The sequence below is a fragment of the Anser brachyrhynchus genome (genome assembly GCF_964034855.1).
Source record: "Anser brachyrhynchus genome assembly, chromosome: 4".
Lineage (NCBI taxonomy): Eukaryota > Metazoa > Chordata > Aves > Anseriformes > Anatidae > Anser > Anser brachyrhynchus.
Window position 1 is genome coordinate 25,975,634 of NC_137698.1, and position 25,007 is coordinate 26,000,640.

Genomic DNA, 25,007 nt, shown 5'->3' on the forward strand with positions numbered 1-25,007 from the left:
GCTTCTTAGCTTCATTCACTAACACACCTCCCCCTGCATTTCTCAGTATCCTCAGAGAATGATTTTTTGACCTCAGCACTTCAAATATCCCTCAGAACTCCTCTCTCCTGAACTTTTAATATCTATAGAAGTGCCATGTATGACTGCCAAGTCAATTTTTCTCTTCAGCATTGGTGATTTTTTCTAATCCGTGACTTTGCCGTGTGGAAGGCATGTTCACTAAAATTGCTAATAAATGGTCAGGTTGTACCTTTTGTCCAGATTCTCTTTGCTCATGTTGGCCAGAGCTAGTGAGTCATGATTTCTTTCCTATGGCACTCACAATCATGGTGAGTACAAATGAGAGATCTTGTCCTCCATACTCCTGGGAGGTAATATTTTTCTTCCTAACCTACCTAGATAAAAGGACGTTTGAGTCTTTATCATCCCTTATCCTTGTGAAACCCTTTCTGGCTTTCACCCCATTTATCTCGCTTATACTTCTTATTCACTTAACATACGACCGCTTACTGTGTTTATTGAGATGAAAGCATAAAAGGAGACAACCACTAGAGCTTTACATACCCAGGTAGTATATTTAAAATATTTTCAGGTAAGTGAAGTGAAATCAAAGTGTTTTCATGAAACAATGGGGTAGAATGGGGCACCCCAAAGCTCTTTGGGTATTACAATTCCTGTTGGAAATTCAGAAGAATACATAGCACAGATGACAAAATTCTGAGGTTAGGTTAAAGCATACTTTTAAAAAAACTATTAAGGTCAGCAATCACTCAAAAATAATTTCTACACCTTGCTTTATCTTAATAAAAAGAGGAAACCTCAGAGAAATGTTCAGAAACTGGAAAAGAGATGTAACAATTTGACATTGCTTTTGCCTTTTAGCTGTTAAAATACCTGTTCATGCGACCATGTCCGTTCTGAGCCATCTTTCACACAAATGTCCAGCCTCAGCTCAGTCCCCGTGGCTCCATGTTTACTGTCCACACAGAGATTGGCTGCCATGTTTCGAATCTGCAAAACCAAGCAGTGACATTTTACATTAAACCAGGCTGCAGAACAGAGCTTCCAACATTAAGAAGCTAGGAATTCAACTGTCTTAGAAACTGAGGGGCTTGAGGCTCAGTTATATATATGTGGTGGGTCTTACTTTTTACAGGATAGAGCACCAGCTCCTGGAATGACCTATTCTTTATTTGAACAGCTTTGGAAGCAGCAAAGTTTGAAATACTCTGCTTAACAAATGAAAGGTAGGTCTGTATGAAATAGTCTCATGCAAAGAAATTAAGAGAGAAAAGTGTGGAAAGTTCAAAGTTGAGTCTGTTTTTTTTTTTTTTTTTTTTTTTTCCCCCCCCTCTTACTGGAGCAAGTGAGATCAACTGCATTAAGAGGAAATGATTTCTGAATGACTCTCTCACAGACTTCGGAGCAATATTTCTTGAAGACTCAGGCACACCCTTTCCCAATGCGTATTCTTATTTTTACACAATAATACCATTGTAGATAAGGTTTGAACTAGTGTTCAAAGTGCATAAAATTAGAAAGTACTTAACTTACTATGCTTACCCAGAGGTTCTTTGTGCTGTCTTGTCCATATGCTTCTGCAAACAATCTGCAGTGGAACTTATTCTTAAAAGGAAAATCTCATTTTTGAGACTGAAACAATTGAGTAATAATTAACCTGTGACTATTAGTCATACCGTTTATGTACAACTGCTGTCATGGAGATATTTTTGGAGGACTATTCAAAAGGCTGCCCACTGCCACTAAAAAGAGGAAAATGTTATATTTATTTTGCAAATACATGTATATTTCTCCTCGAATACCTTAGCTAAGCTGTTTAAAAATCCTTCCAAACTTCCATAGTGAAGAGGACTTCTTAAACAACTTTCCCCTTCAATGAGATACAGAGAAGCACAGTAACCAAAACCTACACACATGCATGGAGCTGCATTCAGATTTGGTATATATAATACATAGAAAGCAGGTGCACATGTGACATTCTTGCAATGAATTTGGTCCATATTTAAAAAAGAAAAGCTAGATGCTGAAGGAGATTCAGCTGAGGTGGCATTTGTAACTTTCCATGGAAAACTTTTAGAAGTCAGCATTGTTGCCATATTATGTTAGACAAATGTAAACACTGCCACTCTTAAATACTGTGTATCTCACCAAAACCAAACCAGGATGGAAAACAACACAGCACAAAACGTTGCAAAAAGGGCAATCCTCATGCTTGTAAGACACACGGGAAAGCTGCTCTGCTCTATTCTTGAATCTGGAGGATTGGAACTGAGTCTATTCATCATGTTCTAAGAAAGATTTAGACAGATGGGAAAGCAACAGGAACTGGAGAAAATCAAAACAAACAAACAAAACCACCACACCACCTTCAGGAAAGGTTTTAGGAACTGCATTTGTTTAGCTTAGAAAAGAGCAGATTGAGCAAATGATGTGAGCACCAGTTTGAACAATTGGCTCCAAGAAACTCTGAGCCTTCACCAGACTTCAGAGGAATATTCCTCCAAGACTTGGACAAGTGCAGTTCTAGGGTATATTTCCTTATTTTGACGCAATGAAATTGCTGTAGAAGAGGTCAGATACTAGTTTTTTGATATACACAACCAGATGCTGAAACCCAGGACCGAGCCCCATAGTATAGAGTCACATTAACTGAAAAAAGGATGAAATGTAATCAGCTCTCAACAACTCTGCCTTCATTTTCATATTGTTCAGCAAAAAAACCCAAGAAAGAATAATGAGGGGAAAAGATTTTATTTTTATATTTTTTGTCTTAAGTGAAATATCTATTTCAAATATTATGAGCATTCAGTCATTTCTCAGTGCACTTAAATTTACTTTATATAAATAAAAATTATTGGCCTAATACAAAATTAAATGATACATCAGTTCTGTCCTTAAAGAGTGTGAGCTAATTAACATGAAGATGCTAACAATTACCATTAATCCTTGGGATATACTTATGGGATTCAGAATTGTAAAATGAAAGAGAATACACTCCACATTCAATGAACACTTATTGGATTAAAGAGCTTTTATAATTCTGTCTAGATGACATTGCTCCATCCTGTCTCATTCATTTGGAATATGTGGTAAATTTATTCTACACATTTCTGGAAAAGCTTTGTGCTGAAGCTACATTTAGTTCCTTCACTGCTGGAAACCACTCCCTCTGCTCCTTAACAGTTTCTTCGAGTTAGGTTATTTTGTTTTGTTTTGTTTTTCAGCTTACATGTTAATTCAACCTTTTTTTGTTTTATCCTTCCTGTCAGCTGCAGAGGGGTTGTGGTTTGTTTTTCATTTTCTTTTTGTACTACAGGCATTTCAGTCAAGTCTGTGCTTTTGTTCTCTGGCATTTTTGTGTGGCCTTGGCAGTCACTAGAAATTGAACTGAGCCATCAAGCTGCTGCCAGAACCACAGGGAATGTTCTGCTGAACACCAGCACTGCATTGCCGCCAAATCCCCTAAGATCCCTTCACGGAAGAAGGAAGAAAAGCAGGAACAAAGCAAAGAGAAGCTCTATTTTCATTTATACATCAATATGCATTTGAACTGTCTTGTCTCCAGTCACATGGCACAATGCATTTCAAACGGTTAGGTTATGAGCTACAACTCGAGAAGAAATAGCTAGCACTCCTAACACACTCACATTTCCAACGTTTGTGGTTGTGCCATTGTGGAGACTGGGGATGAACAGGAGACATCTTATCACACATGCGGGTAGGGCACTGAATTGCTACATACAAAGATTATTTGCCCAACCTTAAATGCTATCATTTGTACATACAGATATGTGTATGGGAAAGGCATGTTTTTGAGGAGTTTGTAGGGACTAACAAGGGTGGTTAGTGGTGATCTTAAACGCCTTTTTAGAATTAAAGCATGGGATGCTGTGTGTATATCATTATGCATACTTCTTGAAATGCCATCCTAACGCACACTGGGACAGATACTGAGAAAGATTATGGACCCTGTAGTTCTTAGAGAGAACAGGTGAGGTGTAAAAGCACAGAGAACACAAACTCTAATGGATTTGTGTTCTCCCTCTTCTATATTGAAGCTGTCAGAGTAAGGACATAAAGGCTCTTTCAGTGCTGTACCTATCTTTGGCAAATAGACATGCCAACAGAGAGAGATCGCTGCTGTTGTAGCATCTGACTTCTGTGCTTTAAATAAGGTAGAAAGCCATGAGCAGAAATCACGGTGTAAGTCTAGATACAATTATCTTGCATATTATAAAAAGCAATGAATATACATTAAAACTACAGCTTCCTTTCTCTACATTAGCCAGCCCTTGCTAAAAAGGCTTTTTTGCAGAGTAGGCGAGGCCTGGAGAAAGAAGTAGCTTAGCTCCCCAGAAGTAGAGTGGAAAGAAGAACATGATGTAAAACAGGAGCCATAACATGGGAGGAGAGGTCTTTAAGCCTATACTTTAGATTTGAAGACTACACTGTTACCTCTTGACATTTGAAGCTGCTGATTCGATAAACAGGTATTTCTCTGTTAACTTTTAGGGAAAAGAACAAAGGACTTGTTAATGCAAAATATTTTTGACAGATGATGTCAGTATGGCCAGCTCCACTACCAAGTGCATTGGATTATCAGGACCTATTAAAATATTCCATTTTAAGTTCAGGGTTTGCATGTGTTTGATTAAAGCATCTCTGTGTTTCTCTATAAACAGAAACAATCACGACTACAGTGTTCGTCCAGTGTCTTGATGAGAGAGACACTTAAAATAACTACTTTGTAGAGAAAGCTGACCCGTGGGCCCAAGCACAGATGGAAGGATGGGATTTATTTGCAGCCAGAGTGCTAGTGGTTCCCCTAAGACATTTGGTATACTGGTCACCTTAAGATTGGTTTTTAAGATGTCAAAATATTTTGAGAATATTAAAAGTACATTTACACAATTATCCACGTTCAGTGTTGCTTCCTTTTCAACTCTAGCCAGTTGAACAATTGACTGTTCAACAGAAAGGGCATTTAAAAGAGTGTTTTCTTTATACTTGAAGGAAATTTGTGGTCAGCAATCACCACAGGGAGGCTGTGGCAGTTAAAGACTCATCTCTGGTTCCCATGCCAGTCTCTGTGTCTCAGTTACTTCCCACCACCCTGCTAAGCCCTTTCATTGAGAAAGGACCAGACACGTGCTCTGTTCTGCTGCTGCCTTGCTTTAACTGAGCTACACTGGTGGATGCAGTGGGTGAGGAATGCTTGCAGGATTTAATTCTGTCCCTTCATCAGTGAGTGGAGCAACACCTAGGATTGTATCATGTGATAAATAAGAAAAGCATAGTATGCATCTGAGCCTATCTGTCAGTATCTTTGGTTGGTTTTATTTGTGGAACTTTGTTTTGCAAAGAAACAAACCAGAGGTTCGGATATTTTCAGGTATCAAAGGATTTCTCAATTCCTCTCTTTCTTCCCTTGTCCTATTTCCCAGCTTTTTTTTTTTTCCCCATTGATAATGATATTTCTCTTAACTATATCAAGAGTCCAGTCAGCTTCCCTCCTTCACAACCTCCTTTTTCTCTTTTACCTGTGACTGAAATTATCTGCAACTTCAAACGCTCAGGCATTCACTTTTGCTTGCCCATCCACACCAGGTTCATGTATAAAGCTTCCTAGAGCTAAGACAACATAGTGCATGTGTGAGCAAAGCTGCTGAGGTACAAATCATTTGGCTTCCAAAATCTCCAGTTTCACAGGAAATCTGAGAACAGACAAACTTTGTAGTACATGTGAAGCATCAACAAGCAGGGCAACATGCGTTTCCAGTAGGAAATAATATAGGGAAATTGACCATACTCAAAAATAAATTTACTTCAGAATCTCACACCAAAATAAAAAGAAAATCAGGGGTTCCCAAACAGTATTTACATACAGCAGAATATACTGTCTCCCAGATAACTTGACCTCAGGCTGAATTAATGTCAGAGTTTTGCAGAAACTCAGCAATTACATGATTAATCTTCTCCCCATGGGAGATGCAGATTAAGATGGTCTGGCTTCACACTCTGAGCAAGACTGCAAGTTCCTGCAAGATTTGCTCCTGAGACAAGGTGAGATGTCCTGGCTGCAGCAGTGCCTGCCCTGTGGCCCCGCTGTCAGCCCTTCTGGAGCGTAGTGGGTGAGTCAAAGAGGGAGAGACGCTCCCACGGGCACAGGGATCTGTGCTGCGTGCTCGTCACTGCACTATCCAGCTGCACCAAAAGTAAAAAGTGTGGAAGCACAGCAACCTAAAGACATCTCTGTGTTCAACATGGTCATCATAAAATGATGAAGGTGGAGATGGTGCTATGAATATCCCTAGGGTGCCCCATACAATATAGCAACATGAGAGGCACCTTGGTGTTACCAGTTCATAGAGTACTTTCCTTACATCTGATTCAATGCCACAAATAAGAAAGTGGCTGTAGCTCTTGGAAGACATTACAAATGTTCATTTATACTGCTTTTTTTGTCTGAGCAGCGCTTAAAGACAGTTTTTGTGTATGCTTACATTCTCAGATAACCCTAGGGCCATCAACATCTACAGATCAAATACGCAGAAACAAGCCACCCTTCCCGTCAACTGATACGTAGCAATTTTAAGCGTATTTATCCTTTGTGTGAGCAATAAAAAGGAAAAGTTGAAGTTAAAAGAAGTCGAGCTCTGCCAAAGACCTCACTGAAGAAACAGGGGACTCTGTATGACACTGATCCTGATGAAAGAGCTTTGAGTAGCTCAGCTGTGCAGCGCTCGCTCTGTACCGGGTGGGGAATAGCTGGTTATGCTGCTTTTGTGCAGTGCCCATCTGACACATGGTGGGCTGGGACTGACTCGTTAAGGGTATGAGGATGACACTTTAAAAAAGAAAGTTATCAAAAGAGAAGGTAGTGAGTTCTTATGTTTTAATCCTTTTCAGATATGCTACTTGATTTAACTTCATGTCAGTGCTGTAAAACAATTCTATAAACTTCATGAGGTCTGGACTGAAAAGGTCCTATAGCTCAGCACTGTTGCAGTAACTGAGAGACTTGCTGTGTATTAAATCATTGAATAACAAGTTCGTGCAACAGCAAATGAAATCAAGCTTAAATATTTCCCTTTTGACCCAGTAAAACAAATCAATTTTTTCATATCACCTTGACAATAGGGCTCATGAAGTCTAAAGTAAATTGCAATGGCTGAAATTATATGATTGATTTACTATAAAATGTGTTTTCAAATATATTCTTGGAAGCTGCACAATACACACACAGCAGATCACAGCTTGTAGGTTCAGGAGTACTTCCTAAGAAAACAACCAGCATCCAAATCTCACCTAATGCAGCTATTGTTTTAACTTCCTTCAACAGGATTTCAAATACATGCTACTAATAAATTATTGCACTTTTGAAAGAGAATGGGATGGTTATTACTGTTTTGCAACTGGTAGCATCCCTTCCAATATATTTGTAAGGAAAGAACAAAATCTAAATTGAAAACCTGCTCTTTTCTTTTTTTTTTTTTTCTTCTCTCCATGGTGGGAGAGGAAACAATACGGTAATCTCACCTAGACACAGAACTGACAGTCTCACTAAAATTAATCTGTCTAGATTCATCGTTGCATTACTTTACTGCACATATTTCAGATGTTATAAGGCAGAACAGAATATCAAGGAAATATACACTCCACCAACTACAAAGGACAAAAGGCACAAACAAAAACAAGACATAAAATAAGGTCATGTTGAGTGTAGTGAAGACAACTGTTTTTTGCTTCCCAAATTTGCTTTTTCACCATCATGAATAGATTTTGTCAAGAAATTTAAGAGTCAGATTTTACATAAGTATGTTTGCAAAAAGAGAGGAGTTATGTAGCAGCTGTTTATGAGACGCCTGTTTTTACACCACACGCTCTTACTAGCTATGTATCAAAATACCAGAACCAAAAATTGCCTGAGTAGCTCATTGTTTGTTCTTCCTCAGACTGGCATAGGCAAGCAGATGTAAAGTCTTTCTAAGTGCAAGCAGAGAGGGTACTAAATGACAGTCAGCTTTGGCAAAGACTTTTGGTGTGTTTAATCAGCAAGGTTTCCAGAGCTGCTTGAATTCTTACAAAGCAATAACACACAGTCTGTTTTCCTCTTTCTGCTTCTAATTATGACAGTCATTGACCTTCAAGTTTGTTCAAGTCCTTTGCAAGTACCAGCAAATTAATTAAAACTTCACAGAAATGTGACAGTCTCAGGAAAAAATAGGACTGAAACTTCTTTTTATTTTAAAGAAACTATATCTTAGAGGAAACAAGTCTTTGGTCTTAACTTCCTTCCTAAGAACTCAATAAGTACTTTTAAGGTACAGATTAGGTACCACCGCTATGATGTATGATTTGCTTTTAAGAAGTCTTGCTTTTATGCAAATAGTGCATTAATAATGATATTAGAAAAATTAATACCTGAATCACAATCTCTTCCTCTTAGACATTCTGAGTTAAGTATTGTTTGGCTGGCTGTAGAAATTCTAGATCTCACATATAGATCACAGTATTCGAAGGATGCACATGTATACATGTCGAAGACCACTGTAGCAGTCATACAACCCTGATCCAGCCTGGCTTCTATTAATGAATTTGTTACCTCTTGGTACAAATTTATCCAATTAAGTGTGTGCAACAACATCAAAGATATTAGAAGCATTAACAACAAAGGAATTTGTTATTGTGAAGGAGTAGCACGTAGTAAGACACAATTAAATGACATTCCTTTGAACTTCCACAACTGATAGCTTGCAAAGAAGAATTAAGGACCACTACTACCACAGAAAGTTATTTTTAAAATTTGGCAACGATATAATTTGCTTTAAAAGAAAAATCTGGAAAACTATAAAGGCACCTGTGTTTAGAAATCCCCTCCACAGATCATCCTTGACCACTGGGGAGATACTGAAATGGAAGGTGTCTTACCAAACGTTTTGGTCAAAAACTTCATTCTTTGGTTGGTCTGAGAACCCCAAAAAAATCTCCAGCAAAATCTGAGAGGGACAGAACTCACAGTGAAGACATTCCTATTTTTTTTTTTTTAAAGCAGCCAAACAAACTGAGAGTAAAGTCTTCTTTATAAATCTTAGTGAACTGTGTGGAAAAAGCCCCCTGCATGTCACGTTCAAGATGAAATGAATCAGCTGTAGTACCTAGGGGTAAAATGCCACTGCAGCTTTCAGTACAGCCACAGAAGTCATTTCCTGTCCCTGCACTCTTTGTGTTTTCATTTCTTCTGCACAAAACAAACTGTCAAAACAAGGTGTGCCCTGGCTCTACTCTTCAGAGAAGTCTGAAGGCAGAACATCTTTGATCACCTCTCTTTGGTGGAGAGTTCCAGCAGGCTGTTTGTTTGCCCCCTACTCAAGTGATGTGCAGTTATTGGCTTCCCTTTCCCCTTCTCTCCCTTCCTCTCATCCCCCAGAAGAGAAATTCAGTTTGCTACTGATACTTGGCACCTACAAAATGCAGGCCACAAGCTGAGCAAAATTAGTCTTTTTAAAAGAAAAGTACCAAGGCTCCACTTTTCATACTTGTACATATGAACAAAACAGACCAAACCTAACCGAATCTACACAGTAACCCTGGTGAATTGCAAGAACAGGAGGAAGTATCTAAGTGGATATGGAAAAAAAAAGTGTTGACTTCAGAACTACTTTTTGCTAATGAGATTCTCAGAATCTAAAATCATCTTATGAAATGCAATAATGAGTTCTACATAATCTTTTCCATGTTCTTGTCCTCATTGTGCACGTAGCTTATGGCCTGCGCACACGAAATTGTAATGAATTATAAAAAGGACAGCAATGGTTCTAAGACATGACAGTTTCTCATTTTAATGGCTAGTCCACGGATTGTTCCAATCACTAAGAAATCCCTTAATAACACTACTTATCAAAGGAGCCAAATCTAATTTCATAATTTTAATTTCCTGTAATGTAAAATGCTAGACTCATTTCAATTTTTTTTTTCCTTAATTTGTATATTCCTCACCTCCCCCCAGGCAGCAGGTGGAGGCTCCACAGGAGGGTAATATTTGGGGACATCCCAAGCCACTGCAGCCATGAACCACTTGAAATCTTTACATTTAAGGTGCTTGCGCAGTTCCTTCTGGGCAGAGATATCACCAGTTGAGAGATGTCTGTACTCAGGCCGTCGCTGGTAAATGTACTCTGCAAACTCATCCATCCATGTCTCTGCCACACGCTTCAGGTTCTGTGCAGCAGAAAAAAAGCAGAGATTAACTTTTCCATGCTTTGACTGAAATGATATCTCCAATGGAAAGAATTAAGCAAACAAAAAATCAATAGTCCACACAGCTCTTAAGCTTGGCTGGTCTAGTTTTTTATTCTTAACGTGGAAAAATACTGGTAAACATATGCTACCTTCATTAAAGTGTTGAGCAACCATTGCAGAGTATTAAGTATCCTGTTTTCCTGCTGACTCTATAAGATATGTTCTTCTGTCTGTTGAACATCTTATTTTCCTTCCTATTCTTTATGCATCTTTACATGGGTTTTGACTAATACTGAATGTTAAAAAAGAATTTTCTTTCAGCTGCTCACATTTGCTCCTATGGCTTTTCCTGTTAGCTCAGAACCTACTACTGTGCATGAATAGTTTAAATTACTTCTTCTGATATATTTCACTTCACATGTGAAAGGTATCTGAATTTCAGCTGTCATCACATGGCTTACTCACCTAGCTTTTTGCACTTCTGAACCTTCTCCAGTCTTGGTTAACTTCTCTTCATCAATTTGCTTTTCCTGTTGCCTTCACAGTTCTCCTTAGGGAAATCTTAAATACCTGACCTAGAACGGAGGTCTAGTTGCCCTGCAGCTAGCCCTCTCCCATGATCACATCTCACAAATCATACCTACGTTTTAGGTATGAATTACACGCATATGTATGGGGCAAGCAGTCATGACCTTGCTCTGTGCTCTCACATTTGGTTTCACGCTAGCTTTGGAAACTTTGTTGTATTAGTGTACAAGTAAGTCTGCAAAAGCATAGCCCATAATCATAAGTGACACTGACTTGAGGAAAACCAGCTAATGGAATAGAGTGTGCAACTTGTGTCTTTCTGCACTCATCTTGTAGACATACCTAAATCTACTTCTGTACAAAACCCAGTTCTGGCTTATGCCCCACAAAGTTTATTTTTGTTGGCATTTTACAGTGAAGACAATTATCTATTTTCTTAAGAACAAGACTGAAGAGATATATTTTATTGTTGTTTAACATCATGGAGTCTAAACAGCAGCAGGTCAGGGGAGATTTTCTATATTTCTGTGTTTTTTTCCACATGAATTTATATGCAGATGTCGTTGTGGAATACCGATTTAGTCTATTCTGCATTTCCACAGCTGCCCAATAAGCTCTTATCCCACCAATAAAGCAACATCTCACTGGATGACATTGAGACACTGGAGTGTTCTTATTGCTTTGTTTGTAAAAACATCATCAAGTTTTGTAATATTCTTTTTATAGAACACTAACTGCAAAATGCTGAGATTTGCTTTGTAATAAGCTGGAGGACAATATACATCTGATTATCAGCAACATAAGGTAATGTTTCTTCTCAGAACATTCTCTGCAAATAAGTAAGACTGATTCTTACTCTGATTTGCTTTCAAGATTCGTTTGAAAGTTCCTTTCCTGAATTTTATTAATCCACAAAAACTAGATGTCTCTGAACTAATAAGGCTTATCTGAATACAAAGACAGCAAGATACAGAACAAAGTACATTTAGCTGACACTGCAAGACAAGTTTCTGTGTGTTTTGTCTGTGTGAAGCAAATACATTAAAACCTGCAGGGACAAAGCAAGTAAAAGTAAAGAAGTTTAAGAAATCACATGACTTCTATCCCTATACAGAAATGGCTCATGCCCTATATAGGGTTTATTTTTGTTGTAATTTTGTGACAACCTAAATTATTTTACTTTACAAGGCATTTGAATTCAAGGATAAAGGAACTGGGTAGGACAAAGAAAGAATAAATTCAAGAACAACATCTAAATGACAAGCCCACACTTTTAGCAGAAACCCTGTAAGAAAAAAATCTCTTGACAAGTAAAAGTACTATGTGACGAAACTCCATAAATGAGGCTAAAATATGATTAAGCGCATTAAAACCAAAAGCCAAAATCATAGAATCATAGAATGGTTTGGGTTGGAAGAGACCTTAAAGCCCATCCAGTTCCAACCCCTCTGCCATGGGCAGGGACACCTCCTACTAGACCAGGTTGCCCAAAGACCCATCCAACCTGGCCTTGAACACTAAAATCATGAAAATAAGTGTGATCCTTCTAGTATATTTTTTACTTCTATGTTCTGCACACTTCATTTACTATAATGCAAATGCAGTTTAAGACTGTTATAGAAAATATCATACTATTTTTGTTTTAATCACTTTATCTAATACTGTTATTTTCATATAAAAATATGGCAAAAGTACAGTAAAAAAAATCTTAGGAAAACTCAAAATACCTCCAGCAGAGTCTGAGCCCATCAATATTGAAGTAGACTCTGCTGGAGTTTTCTCCAGTTATTTGGCTAATCTAAAAGAACCACATTCTTCCTTAGATGATTATAACTGAATAAAAAAGAGTCCAACAGAAATGCTTCATATTATTACACTTGTTCACTAGCTCAAAACTCTCATTCACCCATCAAAACCTCTTTGTTTTCAAAGGAGCCCTTTATCATTGCCTTTTTTTTTTTTTTCCTCTCTCTCCTTTGCGGTGGTAGAAACCCACCAAAATACTGCATTTGAAAGAAAAGTACAGTTCTGCCCACCATTCCCCAAGTATCATGTAAGCCGCTTTATCCAGGAAGCTGCCTACAGGGATCACTGAGTCCAGCTCCTGGCTCCACACAGGACCACCCAAAACTCAGACCCTGTCTCTGAGAGCACTGTCTAAACGCTTCTTGAACTCCATCAGGCTTGGTGCTGTGACCACTTCCCTGGGGAGTCTGTCCCAGTGCTGACCACCCTCTTGCTGCAGAACCTTTCCCTAACCCCCAGCCTGACCCTCCCCTGTCCCAGCTCCATGCCGTTCCCTCGGGTCCTGTCGCTGTCCCCAGAGAGCAGAGCTCAGCGCCTGCCCCTCTGCTCCCCTTGTGAGGGAGCTGCAGGCCGCCATGAGGCCTCCCCTCAGCCTGCTCTGCTCTGGGCTGAACAAACCAAGGGACTTCAGCTGCTCCTCATACGTCTTACCCTCCAGACCCCCTTCACCATCTTTCTAGTCCTCCTTTGGACACTCTAATAGTTTTATGTCCTTCTTATATTGTGGTGCCCAAAACTGCACACAGCACTTGAGGTGAGGTCGCACCAGTGCAGTGCAGAGCAGGGCAATCCCTTCCCTCACCAGCTAGCCATGTCCTGCTTGATGCACCCCAGGATACAGTTGGCCCTTTTGGCTGCCAGGGCACACTGCTGGTTCATATTCAACTTGCCATTGACTAAACCCCCCAAATCCCTTTCCAGGGGCTGCTCTCCAGCCTCTCATCCCCCATTCTGGATGTATAGCCAGGGTTGCCCTGTCCTGGGTGCAGGATCTGGCACTTGCTCTTGTTAAACTTCATGCAGTTGGTGATTGCCCAGCCTTCTAAGTAGTCAAGATCTCTCTGTAATGTCTGTCTGCCCTCAAAATAGTCAACAGTTTCTCCTAATTTCATGTCACCTGCAAACTTACTTAGCATATATTCAGGTCCTACATCCAGGTAATTCATGAAAACATTGAAGAGAACAAGCCCTAAAACGGAGCCCTGGGGAATCCCACTAGCGACCAACAACCAGTTCGATATAACTCCATTTACCGTAACCATTTGATCTTGACCCGTCAACCATTCACCCACTGCATTGTGTTTTTTTCAGAAGGACACTGTGAGAAACAGTATCAAAAGCTTTACTGAAATCAAAAAAAATATATATCAACTGGCTTCTCTTGGTCAACTATGTGGGAAACCTTTTCATAAAAGGAAAAGTCCTGTTCATTAAACAGGACTATCCCCTCGTGAATCCATGTTGGCTGTGACCAATGACTGCACTGTCTTTCATGGGTTTTTCAATAACTTCCAGAATAATCTTCTCCATAATTTTACCAGGCATTGAAGTGAGACTGCCAGGATCCAAAACTATTTAGACTTTATTCCCTGGTTCTTCCAAAAACATTCTCTCCATCCTATGCTAAAAATCTTCCACACCTTGCCAGATTCTATAATGAAACTATACATCCTTAGCAAGTTTATACATTACCATCATAAGCTGAACCTGCATGAGGCAGCTCTTTGAATTTCAATAATTTTAAAATACAAACTCTTCATTTACTAGCTCTAAACCTCCAGACTGTTTATGAAGGAAACCTCTGTCCTGGAGAAGCAGGAAGCTCTTTCTGAATGTGGTAGTTACAGGAAAGCACTCTGTATCCAAATACTTTGAAGAGGTTTGCTGGCTTCAGTTAACATGGGCTTTTTATAGTTATTATCTCTATACAGGCTCAGTAATCACATTTTCCTTTAACATAAACATGTGCAGACCAATAACAAAAACTACAAACTGCAGTTAACCCCCATACTTAAATTGAATGCAGTCAGGTAGATGAATTCTCCTGCAAGCTAGCCCAGAGCAACCTTACACAATCAAAGGCAAACATCATTTATGTTGCTGTTCAGAATATGCTAACTCAGCACGACCCTGGGAACGAATGAGTTTTGCTAAGCTGAATATCCCAGTTCTGTGGCTTTCTGACATTGTGAGAAGTTGCCCTGTGAGAAGACCCTGCTAGGAACATAACTTCTCTGCAAACCGTGTGAGTGAGATTCTGTTTATTACTGACCTTATCACCAACAGAAAGGAAGAGGAGCACAATTGAAATGAGAGCGCTCATCGCACTTTAAGGCTTACTGATCAAGTGACTTATTTCTAAAGAAGTGATTTCAAGCCCTTTATGAGTCTCCTAGAATTGTCCTTACTACTATCTGGTCGAGTGGTTGGCATTGTGGAGGCAGTAGGACTGTCACATCCTCCCTGCCTTAGCCTTAAATGAGTCTAGATACATTCTTGAGCATGTCAGTATATTAAGCCCCACAAATAAGAACGGGAATGAACAGCTACCAAATCTTGACAGATTCTGAATGTAAAATAGGTGCTAAGCAGTTTTGCACTGTTAGGACTTTAAAATGTATGTGTGTGTAGTGCTGTAGAGACTTACAGGTCAAAAAAGTTTTAGAGCCTACGAGATTAGGTGGCATTTTGTGAATGTCCTACAGCATCACGTAAGCACTCCAGTCTCATAGTAAAGCTAATTTACAACAAATTTAGAACAAACAAAATAAGTGTTGGCTTTGAATCTTCTTGATTTCTGTCTCTGTTACTCTTTGTATAATCTTTTAAAGAAAAAAAGTCTTTTAAATGCCAGTTTCTCAAACGGCATCAAATATCTTTATCAATACAAATAATCGGTTTTGGTGTGTTTTTTTGGTAGATCACATTTGCTTGGATTCTGTTACTTCAAACTGAAAACGTCATCTAAATTTATACAGAAGGGAAAAATAAAGTATGTTTCTACAGCTGAAAAGCTGCTGTGGCTTGGCTTTGTCGTCAAACTACTACTCATTACAAGGTTGCAGATGTCCAGATCAGAGAAGCTGGACTTTTAATATAAAAAGGAAAAAAAGTAGAAAAAGAAATAGGAACATTTATATGAAGATCAGTTCAATACAAAACAGTTACACAGATTGTAAGGGAGTCACAGAGATTGCAGATGGACATCTGAAGAATTTCTCAGGACCTATCCATGACAGACAAATGATGACTTGTTTTCCCTCTTGTCATATTCAATGAAAAATTTCTGTATGATTAAAAAAAAGCCCGATGATATTTGAGTAGATGCATATTTCTATGTATAAGTTTATGACAGGTGTCAGCAAGAAGCTGAGAAATGCATGCAGAAGTCATATCAATCATAGTAAGACTCATGCATTAGCTGTCATCAGTTGCCCTTGCATGCATTCTTGATTTAATGAAGTTTTGTGGTGCTGCTACAACTTTACTGTTTGGTAAATCGTTTACTGTTAAGCTTACATTTGGACGAGTTAATTTTGTATGAGCTCATACATTTAAAACTGTGGCTTCGTTTTGTATTTTCACTCAGCAACGTTCTACAATGGTGGTTAAAATACGTCACTGAAATCCAGACTTAATAAAAGAGTTGAAATCAACTTGACTGGAGAATGAAAGAGACAAATGAAGACTTCTCCACTTGAGAAAAAGATATTTTTCATGGACTGTTTTGTCCTTTTCACGTTCTTCAGTGAGTAGTCTTAATGGTGCAAGATCGTCTGCCTTTTACAAGAGACATGGCGTTTACTCAAACTCACTGAGAAGCTAAACACATTTTTCATATGAATGAAAAAATAGACTCAGGCAGGGGCATGGCAAAGGACGGATTCATAAATATTCCCTCTTAGCAAGGTTTAACTAGCTTGGCCCCTGATAAGAGAGGGGTAATCCACACTTCCTAATTAAAATATTACCATCCTAAATACTATTCCAGATTGCAAACCTGCATAATTCCATCACACAGTTACATCTTTTCCAACTCACATTCTAGATGTAGCAGTTAAACTACCATAAAAATGTAATTTGTTTTCAGTTTCTCCAGATGTTCTAAAGCACATTTTGTTATCCAGCGGCACTAAAGCAGTACAATGGTTTTCCTATTTGTTTCATTACACCTGCATAACCCATTTTTTCTGCTTTTGTGCCTATCTCACTTTTTGCACAAAACCAGCCCTGACTCCAATCCGCAAACTTTGCTTTTGTCAGTATTAAACTGCTACAGGAACATGTGGATCCTGCAATGAATTCCTGTTGTCCTACATTTAATCTGAATAGTTTCCAGGAAGCTGGATGTCACTAGCAGACACACACCCAGCTGCTGTAGTTTTGTGTGTCACAACAGCCTTTTCTCTCATCAGCCAGGACATCAAAAATCACTTTCAATTACCTCAATCAAATATGAGTCACTGTAGCATGCCTAAGGCCTGACTGTATTTCAGCTGTGAAATGTAAGAGAGGATACAGCTATTTATTTACTAAAAATAACACAACAATCTCTGCAACAACTGACATATTAATCTATTTCCTTCCTAGTAACATTCCAATGTGGTTATTATCTTTCTAGCTATTTCATTTTCCTACTTTAAATGTTCTCTACTGTTTGTTTTGTGAAGAACAGTGTTGTTGCTACTTCAAAATGTGTGTCATTTTTACTTCTGGAAGTAGCTTTACTTCATTTGGCTAGGAATATTATAATATTCAGTTTGTTTTACATAAAGAAGTATTTAAAAAGCGCATTTGGATCCATCCAGGCAAGAGAACTATACTTGATGTTCTGCTGGCTTATGGGTAGTATAACGTCACAATAAATCACCACGTAGGAGGAGCACAAAGTACAACTGGAGGAGCCCATCCAACAAATGCGGATTAATATGACAGAGGTAGCAGCATACAAAACCTCACAGCACGCACAAGGAGAAAAACAGTATCCTAAACTTCACTCAGACATCCTTCTTGCAGTAACAGCACACAATCATTCCTAATTCATGCATATTTCTACAGCAAAAACATAGTAAAGCATTTCCTGGACACTAATTACAGCTTTGTGACATGTAAAGGTCTAAGCTGCCCACATCAGTTACATCTAGATGTGGACTTTCATCTCTTTTCCCTTCTTGCCTAATTCCCTTTTAATTTTGGCATTAGGCACTGCTAGTGTTTGTCAGTCTTTATGCCTCTTGGGCATCTTGTTTTGGTCCTCTGCCCTTAATTGTGTTTAAAACTTGATTGGGTTTCATTCCAGCAATGGTTTATATTTGTATAAAAGAAACAACCAAATAAAGAGATGCCTGCAGGTGTAAAAGAAAGGCTTCTCCATGGAAGACAGTATGCTAACTAGGTGACAAAGCTGGGGGTGTATATAAATAACTCTTGTGAGCGTTAGCACAGCACAGCTGGCAGAGAAGCAAGAGACTATTTATTTTCAGCCTGTAGCCTGCAAATACCTAGAACTGAAATTCCACAGATGTCATCTGAAAACAACCAGAATTCCATTCTTTGTATAAACGTTTATATCTCCAGCACAAGAAAAAATAAGATCTACACATTAGAAAAAAGGGGGGAAAAAAGCGCTCTGTCACTAAAGGACACACCTCTGCTCACTTGAGGCCAGGCTGTGTGGCTTGGTGGTCAGTGAGCTCTGCAGGCTTGCAGGATGGGCATGGTGTACCATGAGGATGCTTCCTGGCCCGAGCCCAGGTCTCTGAAGACTGTTTGTAGGGCTGCTGTGGGGAGAGAGGGCATAAAGCACAGTGTCCTCACGGCCACTCTGAAGATTACCATTTCAGAAAGGTATAGATATAAATTTTACTTACTGACCACTACTCCTCAGCAGAAATCATAGTGACATCATCCCCACAAATCTGTTCACTATTGTGATTTTCACTTTATGGAGTCATACTTGGTGGGCACTTTCAGCCTTTAGCCCACTCGTGCAGTTAAGCCTGGAGAGTTAGCAGTTTGATGCCAAATACATTTCTTTAGCCATGTAACCTGACTTCCAGTGCCAGTCTATTGAACAAATCCTGGAAAGCAGTTATCGCTGATGCTGTTGTTATCCAGGGACATCTAGTTCTCCATCTTTTTTGCATTTCTTTCATATAGCTAATAGTTAAACTGCCTGTCCTGTTGCCTTTTTTTATCTTAAAAGCAAAATTTCTATTCAGATCAAAGAAAATATGTAAAATTAGCATTAAAAAAATTACTGCAACTTTCTTGTATTCAAGGATTAGAAGATATTAAAGTTTTTCTTTGGTAAGTGCTCTGTTTGAGATCTGAGTTTAATTTTAATAACGACTTCATAAATCTGTTAAATGAAAAAAGTTAGAATGAAAACTTAAAAGTTGTATTGTGTGACCATTATCATATATTACAATTGTGCTGTTGCAAGAAGGCAATTCTTGCTTGATTCTGAAACGATTAGCTAGTTCTAAGCTAACATTACACCTGCTTACTGTGACTGCCGATTCCTAAGTGAATTTGTGCTACAGCCTTTTGCACTAAAGAGGTGATTGCAGAAGTGCCAGCACTGCCCCCTGAACAGCAAGCCACATCCATCAGTTTGCACTCCAGTCACAAGGAAACCTACAAATATTCTTTACCTAACTGTTTCCCCTTGGTTCTTTAACCTGGCTGGAAGCCGAAAAGAAAATGTTCAAGGGCTGCAGTAAGAAAGCCCCAGTCAATATTTGCAGCTGGAAAATAAAACAAAATAAAAAAGGTAATAATATTAAAGGAAGCTCTGTCAAAAATGCAAATGTGGTCAAAGCACCAGATGGTCTAGCTACAGAAATTTTCCCTAAGGATCCCTTTCGAAGCCACACAAAAAAGGCTGAGCAAATGGTTCAGGTGGGAATCTGAACCCACCTTTATCAGCTGAATTCCTGAAACAAACTCTTGCAAGTTCCAATTCAGCAACACTGTGTAATGAGGCAAATGTCATCGTGCTTGTGCCTGCTGGGTCAGAGGATCACTGTGCTCTGGGATCCCACGTCCTAGAGTGCAGGGAGGAATTCAAGTTAAGATTAGGCTTCACCATGCTGCTTGGTTAGCATCCAAATTTGAACTTCAGTGGGATTGCCCTTCCCTTCAGGAAGGCCTAGTACTGTAATGCTCTGTAGTTAATGCTAAAATGCTGTGTAAGATACCTGCAAATGAAAACAATTTCTGTAGATATATTTTGAAATTCTGAGTTCATCTCTGCATATCCTATGGAACAGTGAGCATTTATCGATAAATGTGTTACAGCCTTGGCAGAATTGCGAATAGAAAAATATCCACCCCCCAACTAGGAAACTAAATAAAATAAATAATAAGCTCAAATATACCTAAAATAAATTGCTAATAATGTTCTAAAGTCTAATTTCATGGGTAACTGGCTAAAAGAAAATGGCTTAGGTAAAACTCTTAAAAATGAAGCAACAGTGAAGAATACCACAAAGCAACTAAAATAATCCAGTCAAACAATTCAGAAGTTCTTAATAGGGCAACATCTTGTGTAGGATTTTAAGATTTGAGGACTTGCTTGCTATACATGCCTTACCTAAAACAAACAGACAAAAATAGCTATTAGTCACTGCAGTTTTGTGCAGAGGCTGACAGGTTTGGAATGAACAAATAATTATGTGGTGCTTCCACATTATAATGCGGAATCACTGCTGTCATCTGCTTGCCCATTAATCTCATTTCATGTGCAATTACCTGTAAATTGGGCATTGACTGCACTTAGTAAGCAGCTACATCCTGAGATATCTCCTGAAAAAAATACTCAGCTTTGCTATCCGCATTTGTTCATTGTGGTCTGTTTTATAAATCTACTACATGTGTAGTTTCCTTTACTTTTGTTCTGTACTACCAAACAGTTTTACTGACAGAGCATTTCATGGGTGGATGTTTTTCAACACTGGGTATGTGTAGGCCTTGCAGGTCTTCAGTGACAGATAAGGAGGTAAGAAATATTATAATAAGAATGTAGAAAGTTGATGTAATGATATCTGCTATTGTGTGTGGTACACTAATACTTATTTACTGATGAGGGTGGCAGAACACAGTTTTTGACAAGTCTTTCATTTTATAAAGTGTATGTGATCCTCATGTCAGAGAATAGCTCTTTAAAAATATATCTAGATTCGTCAGATATTATATAGCTACCTGAGAGCGCATGTTGAACCTTGCTGCTATAGACAGGTGAAATCCCAAGGGAAGGGAAGGTAATATGCTCACCTTAAGACATATTCATTATGGACAAACAAAGGCTGAAACAGCTTGAAAGAAGATCCACGGCATGATCTGGGCTATGCCTGAGTTTGTCTAGAAGCTCCATCCTCTTCCTAATTCATCTCTATATCCCTTGTGCTGATCTTGTGGGACAGGATGAGGAAATCCATGATCCTTTAATGCAGTATCAGCACAATGGCAAACTCTTTCTTGACTAATGAAGGGGATGCTACAATCATTTATACAATCACAGACGGGCTTCCTATGGCTTATTCCTTTGTGAACTGCATCGCTAGCATCCTGCTTTACATCCCACAAGATGGAAAAGGATTTAGCGAAAAGTTTCATGGATACTACTAAATACTGAAAAATACTAAATATGCTTTTGGCAAACAGGGATAATATTTCTGAGTATTTTTGAATATGTTATCCATTATGTTCTGGAACTGAAGGGCAGTTTTAGATAAAATACTTATATTTGGAGAACATAATATTTGGACTAACACTGAAACATAGAGAAGATCTTGCGTTGTTGGCGACCTTAATAAAATGCATCTTAACAATAATACTTTGGTTTAGAACACTGTACTGGAAAAAATATGGGGAACCTGAAAATTCAAATTTTCTTTCAGTGTTAAATATATGCCAGAAATTTACCTAAGCATCATCATATTTTGGATTCCAACACCACATAGGAAATGAACCATTACTTGAATTGGAAGGATAAAATCCATCCTATCAGCATACTACATCTTTTCTCACAAGACATAGGGCAGTCAGTCCGTGCATGGGCAGATTTATAATTTTGTAACAGGGATTTAGTCTGGGTATTAGGAAAAAGTTCAGGCTGGATGTTGGGAAAAGGTTCTTCACCGAGAGGCATGGTCAAGACACTGGGACAGGTTCCCCATGTAGTGGTCAGAGCACCGAGCCTGAGGGAGTTCCAAAAGTGTTTGGACAATGCTCTCAGACACGGGGTCTGATTTTTGTATGGTCCTGTGTGGAGCCAGGAGCTGGACTCAATGATCCTTGTGGGTCCCTTCCAACTCAGGATATTCTAGGATTCTAGGATGGGGTGGTGGTGGTAACATTTCACAAGTAGTTTATTGAAATCAAGCTAAAATAAACATATATCAGATATAAATATATAAAGGGAGGCTGCTGGCTGTGGCTAGCGGTTGGCTGCAAGTTTTCACAGTATCTCCATGAAATCTGAGTGGGGAAACTGAGATTACACATATATAAGGGGAAGATTTTGATCTCACAATTTTGTCAATACATGTCTTGTCACTAATACTACCACAACTACTAATCCCATTACGGTGTCTCACAATTTACATGGTGTTTTTTTTAAGGCAAGTTTTTTCTCTCCCTAGGCAACTGTCAGGCAGGCAGTACAGAAGGCCTTTTTCCTGTGTGCGGAGTTATTACAGCAAGCCTTGTCCCATGCTGCTGAAACCAAGAATATCTCCCCCTTAAAGCAAAAGATTTATTCTTTTATTCATACCACATTTTCATTAATAAAAAAAAAATATGATTCATAAAATATTACCCTATGGCAATATGCAGACTTCAACATTAATGCCATTTTATTTAAAAAAAAAAATCCTCTAAAATAGAAAAGATTAAACTCAAGCATGAATAAATACTTGTATCTGCCTTGAAGCTACATCTGTGCACTTTGTCTCTCATCTTTTGACATCCCATGAACATCTCCAAAAAGTTATGGAACATTTTCTCTTGAGCAAAAAGCCCCTCATGCACGTGGCCGGTAGTCTTTGAGAAATGTCAAGAGGTCTTCTAATTTCTCACTCATACAGTTTGAAGCTGGCTGTATTCCATAACCAGGTTTTATACAATAATTAGACAGCCACTCAAATTATTGTTACTCAGTTCTTTGGCCTCAAAAAATATTCCTTATGCAAGATTCTGTCTGTTCTGCTGACTGATAAGAAAATGTGCATTCAAATTGGTCCTGCTATGACTGACAACACTGTGCAATTCAAGAACTGAAAGCCTTAGGTTATTCCTCGGTTCTTTTGAATCAGTATGAACCGTACTTCTGTGCTGAAATGTCCAACCCTGTATTTTTAAGCTTTCATTTTATTCTTAGCAATTTTATCTCTCGAAGGCAGCATAACTGCAGCAATTGCACATCCCATTTCAGAAAAATAAAGCAACATTCATTTTACATTTTAATGGTTTACTGTTAGGTGCGGAAATGAAGAGACTGATTATGAATGAGAATGACAAACAGCAAAACCCAATTACTCACGCGTGCTAGGCTGGTTCCAGAAGGGACTTTATAAGGGACATACTTCCTGTAGATATGCCCAACTCTAGAGCATGGAACATCAAACATGCCACCTCCACACATCCACACCTGGAAAGGAGACACACAGCAAATGAAAGAATGACTCCTGGGGACAAATGGGGCAAAGAAGGGCATTTTGATTGACGTTATGATTTGTTATGTAAGGGTTATGTAAAAACTATACATCATTCTGTACCGAATCCTCCTGTATTCATAGTGGTGGCCTTCTTTGCTTACCCAATGCTGCAATTTGATGAAAAGGTTCTTTGGTACCTGGAATCTCACTTTGCATATGCAGAGTATGTTCAAAATGAAAATATAAAACATCTTTAATATATCTATCAATAGTCCTCCTGCAACACAACCACATATTATTTTGTCTACTGTTTAAAACTTATAGGGACAACATTTCAGAAGAAGGCCATGTGTGTAAAACAAACCATCAGAAAAAGAAAGAAGAATTTCCAAAACACCTGGCTTATGTTTTGTATTGAATAGTGAACAAAGAGCTCAACTGTTAAGATGCTCTTCATTTTGTAAAGAAAAAGGAAAAAAAATCAATTTCCTTCCAATCAGATTCACATAGACAGAGAAAAGAGCATGCTGCTTTTCATCTTTAATACATTTGACACTGAAACAAATGTAGTCATCTCTGTCAAAATTGATGGGAGCTGCAAGTACATCACAGGCCTAAAACCCACGCTGCATGTCGATGGGCAGCAAGTAAGGAATTCTTCACAAGGCTTCACCTAGTGTGACTAGGTTTTACCAAGTGTATGTGAGAGCAAGGCTGTATGTCACATCAGAGGAACTACAGAAATTATGCAATAACACCTACGGGCATCATTTTCTATGCCAAACCACTGAACTCCAAGATGGCTATTCAGTGGTTTTTATAGCACACTGACAACATTTATGACTTTCTGATTAAAAATAATACTAATAAAAAGAAAAAGCAATTTGACTTTGCAAATCAGGGAAATGGAAAACAACAAAAAACCTCTGAAAGTCCCCAAGCAGAACTTTTTTCAAAATCCTGAAACCAGTCATTCATCAAGAGTTTAAAATTCACTTAGAGTGAAAGCTGATATAAACATTATTCCCTAGCCTTGGCAAAACAGTATTCTTTGTTCTCTGCAAATATTATAACAGAATGGCTGTTATTCTATATTTCCATTAATTTCCATTTATCTGGGTGACAACAGAGGTCCACATGCTACACATATGAAGGGATTTTATCTGTATTTGATGCATTTTGGAGCAAAATGGAATGAAGTAAGCTTGTGACTGAGGCTAACGCAGAACAGAACAGACAACTGAAAGTTTTATCAATGATTCACATACAGAAAGCAATTCATCCAGAAGTTGATATACTCCCAGTTAAAGAAGCAGTTACCAGATCCCTAGAAAAAGGTATCAGAAAATATGATATGATCACGAATACTTGACATTCACTGTGAAGCCTGCAGTGAACAACGTGCATCTCTGCATTTTTTTTACCATACATTTCTCATTCTGACTCTTCTGGCCTGCCTACCAGCTGGCTGTAGCAGCTGGCTTTTTCAAATCACAGGAAAATGAAATGATTAATTTCATTCATTTAAAACAATACTGAAAATGGACAAGAGTTTGTCCTTTTTTGCTGAGCTTGCCTTTGTTACAGAGGGTGTATCTGCATAGTCCTGGCTGTGTGGCTGTGAGCTTGCGACTACATGTTAGTAATCTGAACGTACAGATGCTAAGCACTGCACTGCGGGATCTCTTGGTGCTTGAGTGTGACTGAAAGCAATTGCTGAAGGTAGCAAGCTGGAATTCAGCCGCTGAG

The 25,007-nt window shown here is 38.6% G+C and overlaps 1 protein-coding gene across 19 annotated transcripts in view; it reads right to left on the reverse strand.

Moving 5' to 3' along the window:
• GALNTL6 (polypeptide N-acetylgalactosaminyltransferase like 6) overlaps positions 1–25,007 on the reverse strand; it is a 554,330-nt gene that overhangs the window by 12,733 nt on the left and 516,590 nt on the right. For all 19 annotated transcript variants that reach the window (XR_013950458.1, XR_013950459.1, XM_080590199.1 and 16 more), the window contains 3 exons: positions 23,144–23,251; positions 10,021–10,242; positions 895–1,011 (listed from right to left, as the gene is read on the reverse strand). Coding sequence is in view for 17 of the 19 variants with exons in the window: in XM_080590199.1 (XP_080446325.1) it covers positions 895–1,011; positions 10,021–10,242; positions 23,144–23,251 (447 nt within the window). In the remaining 2 variants the exon portion in view is untranslated. The remainder of the gene's footprint in view (positions 1–894; positions 1,012–10,020; positions 10,243–23,143; positions 23,252–25,007) is intronic.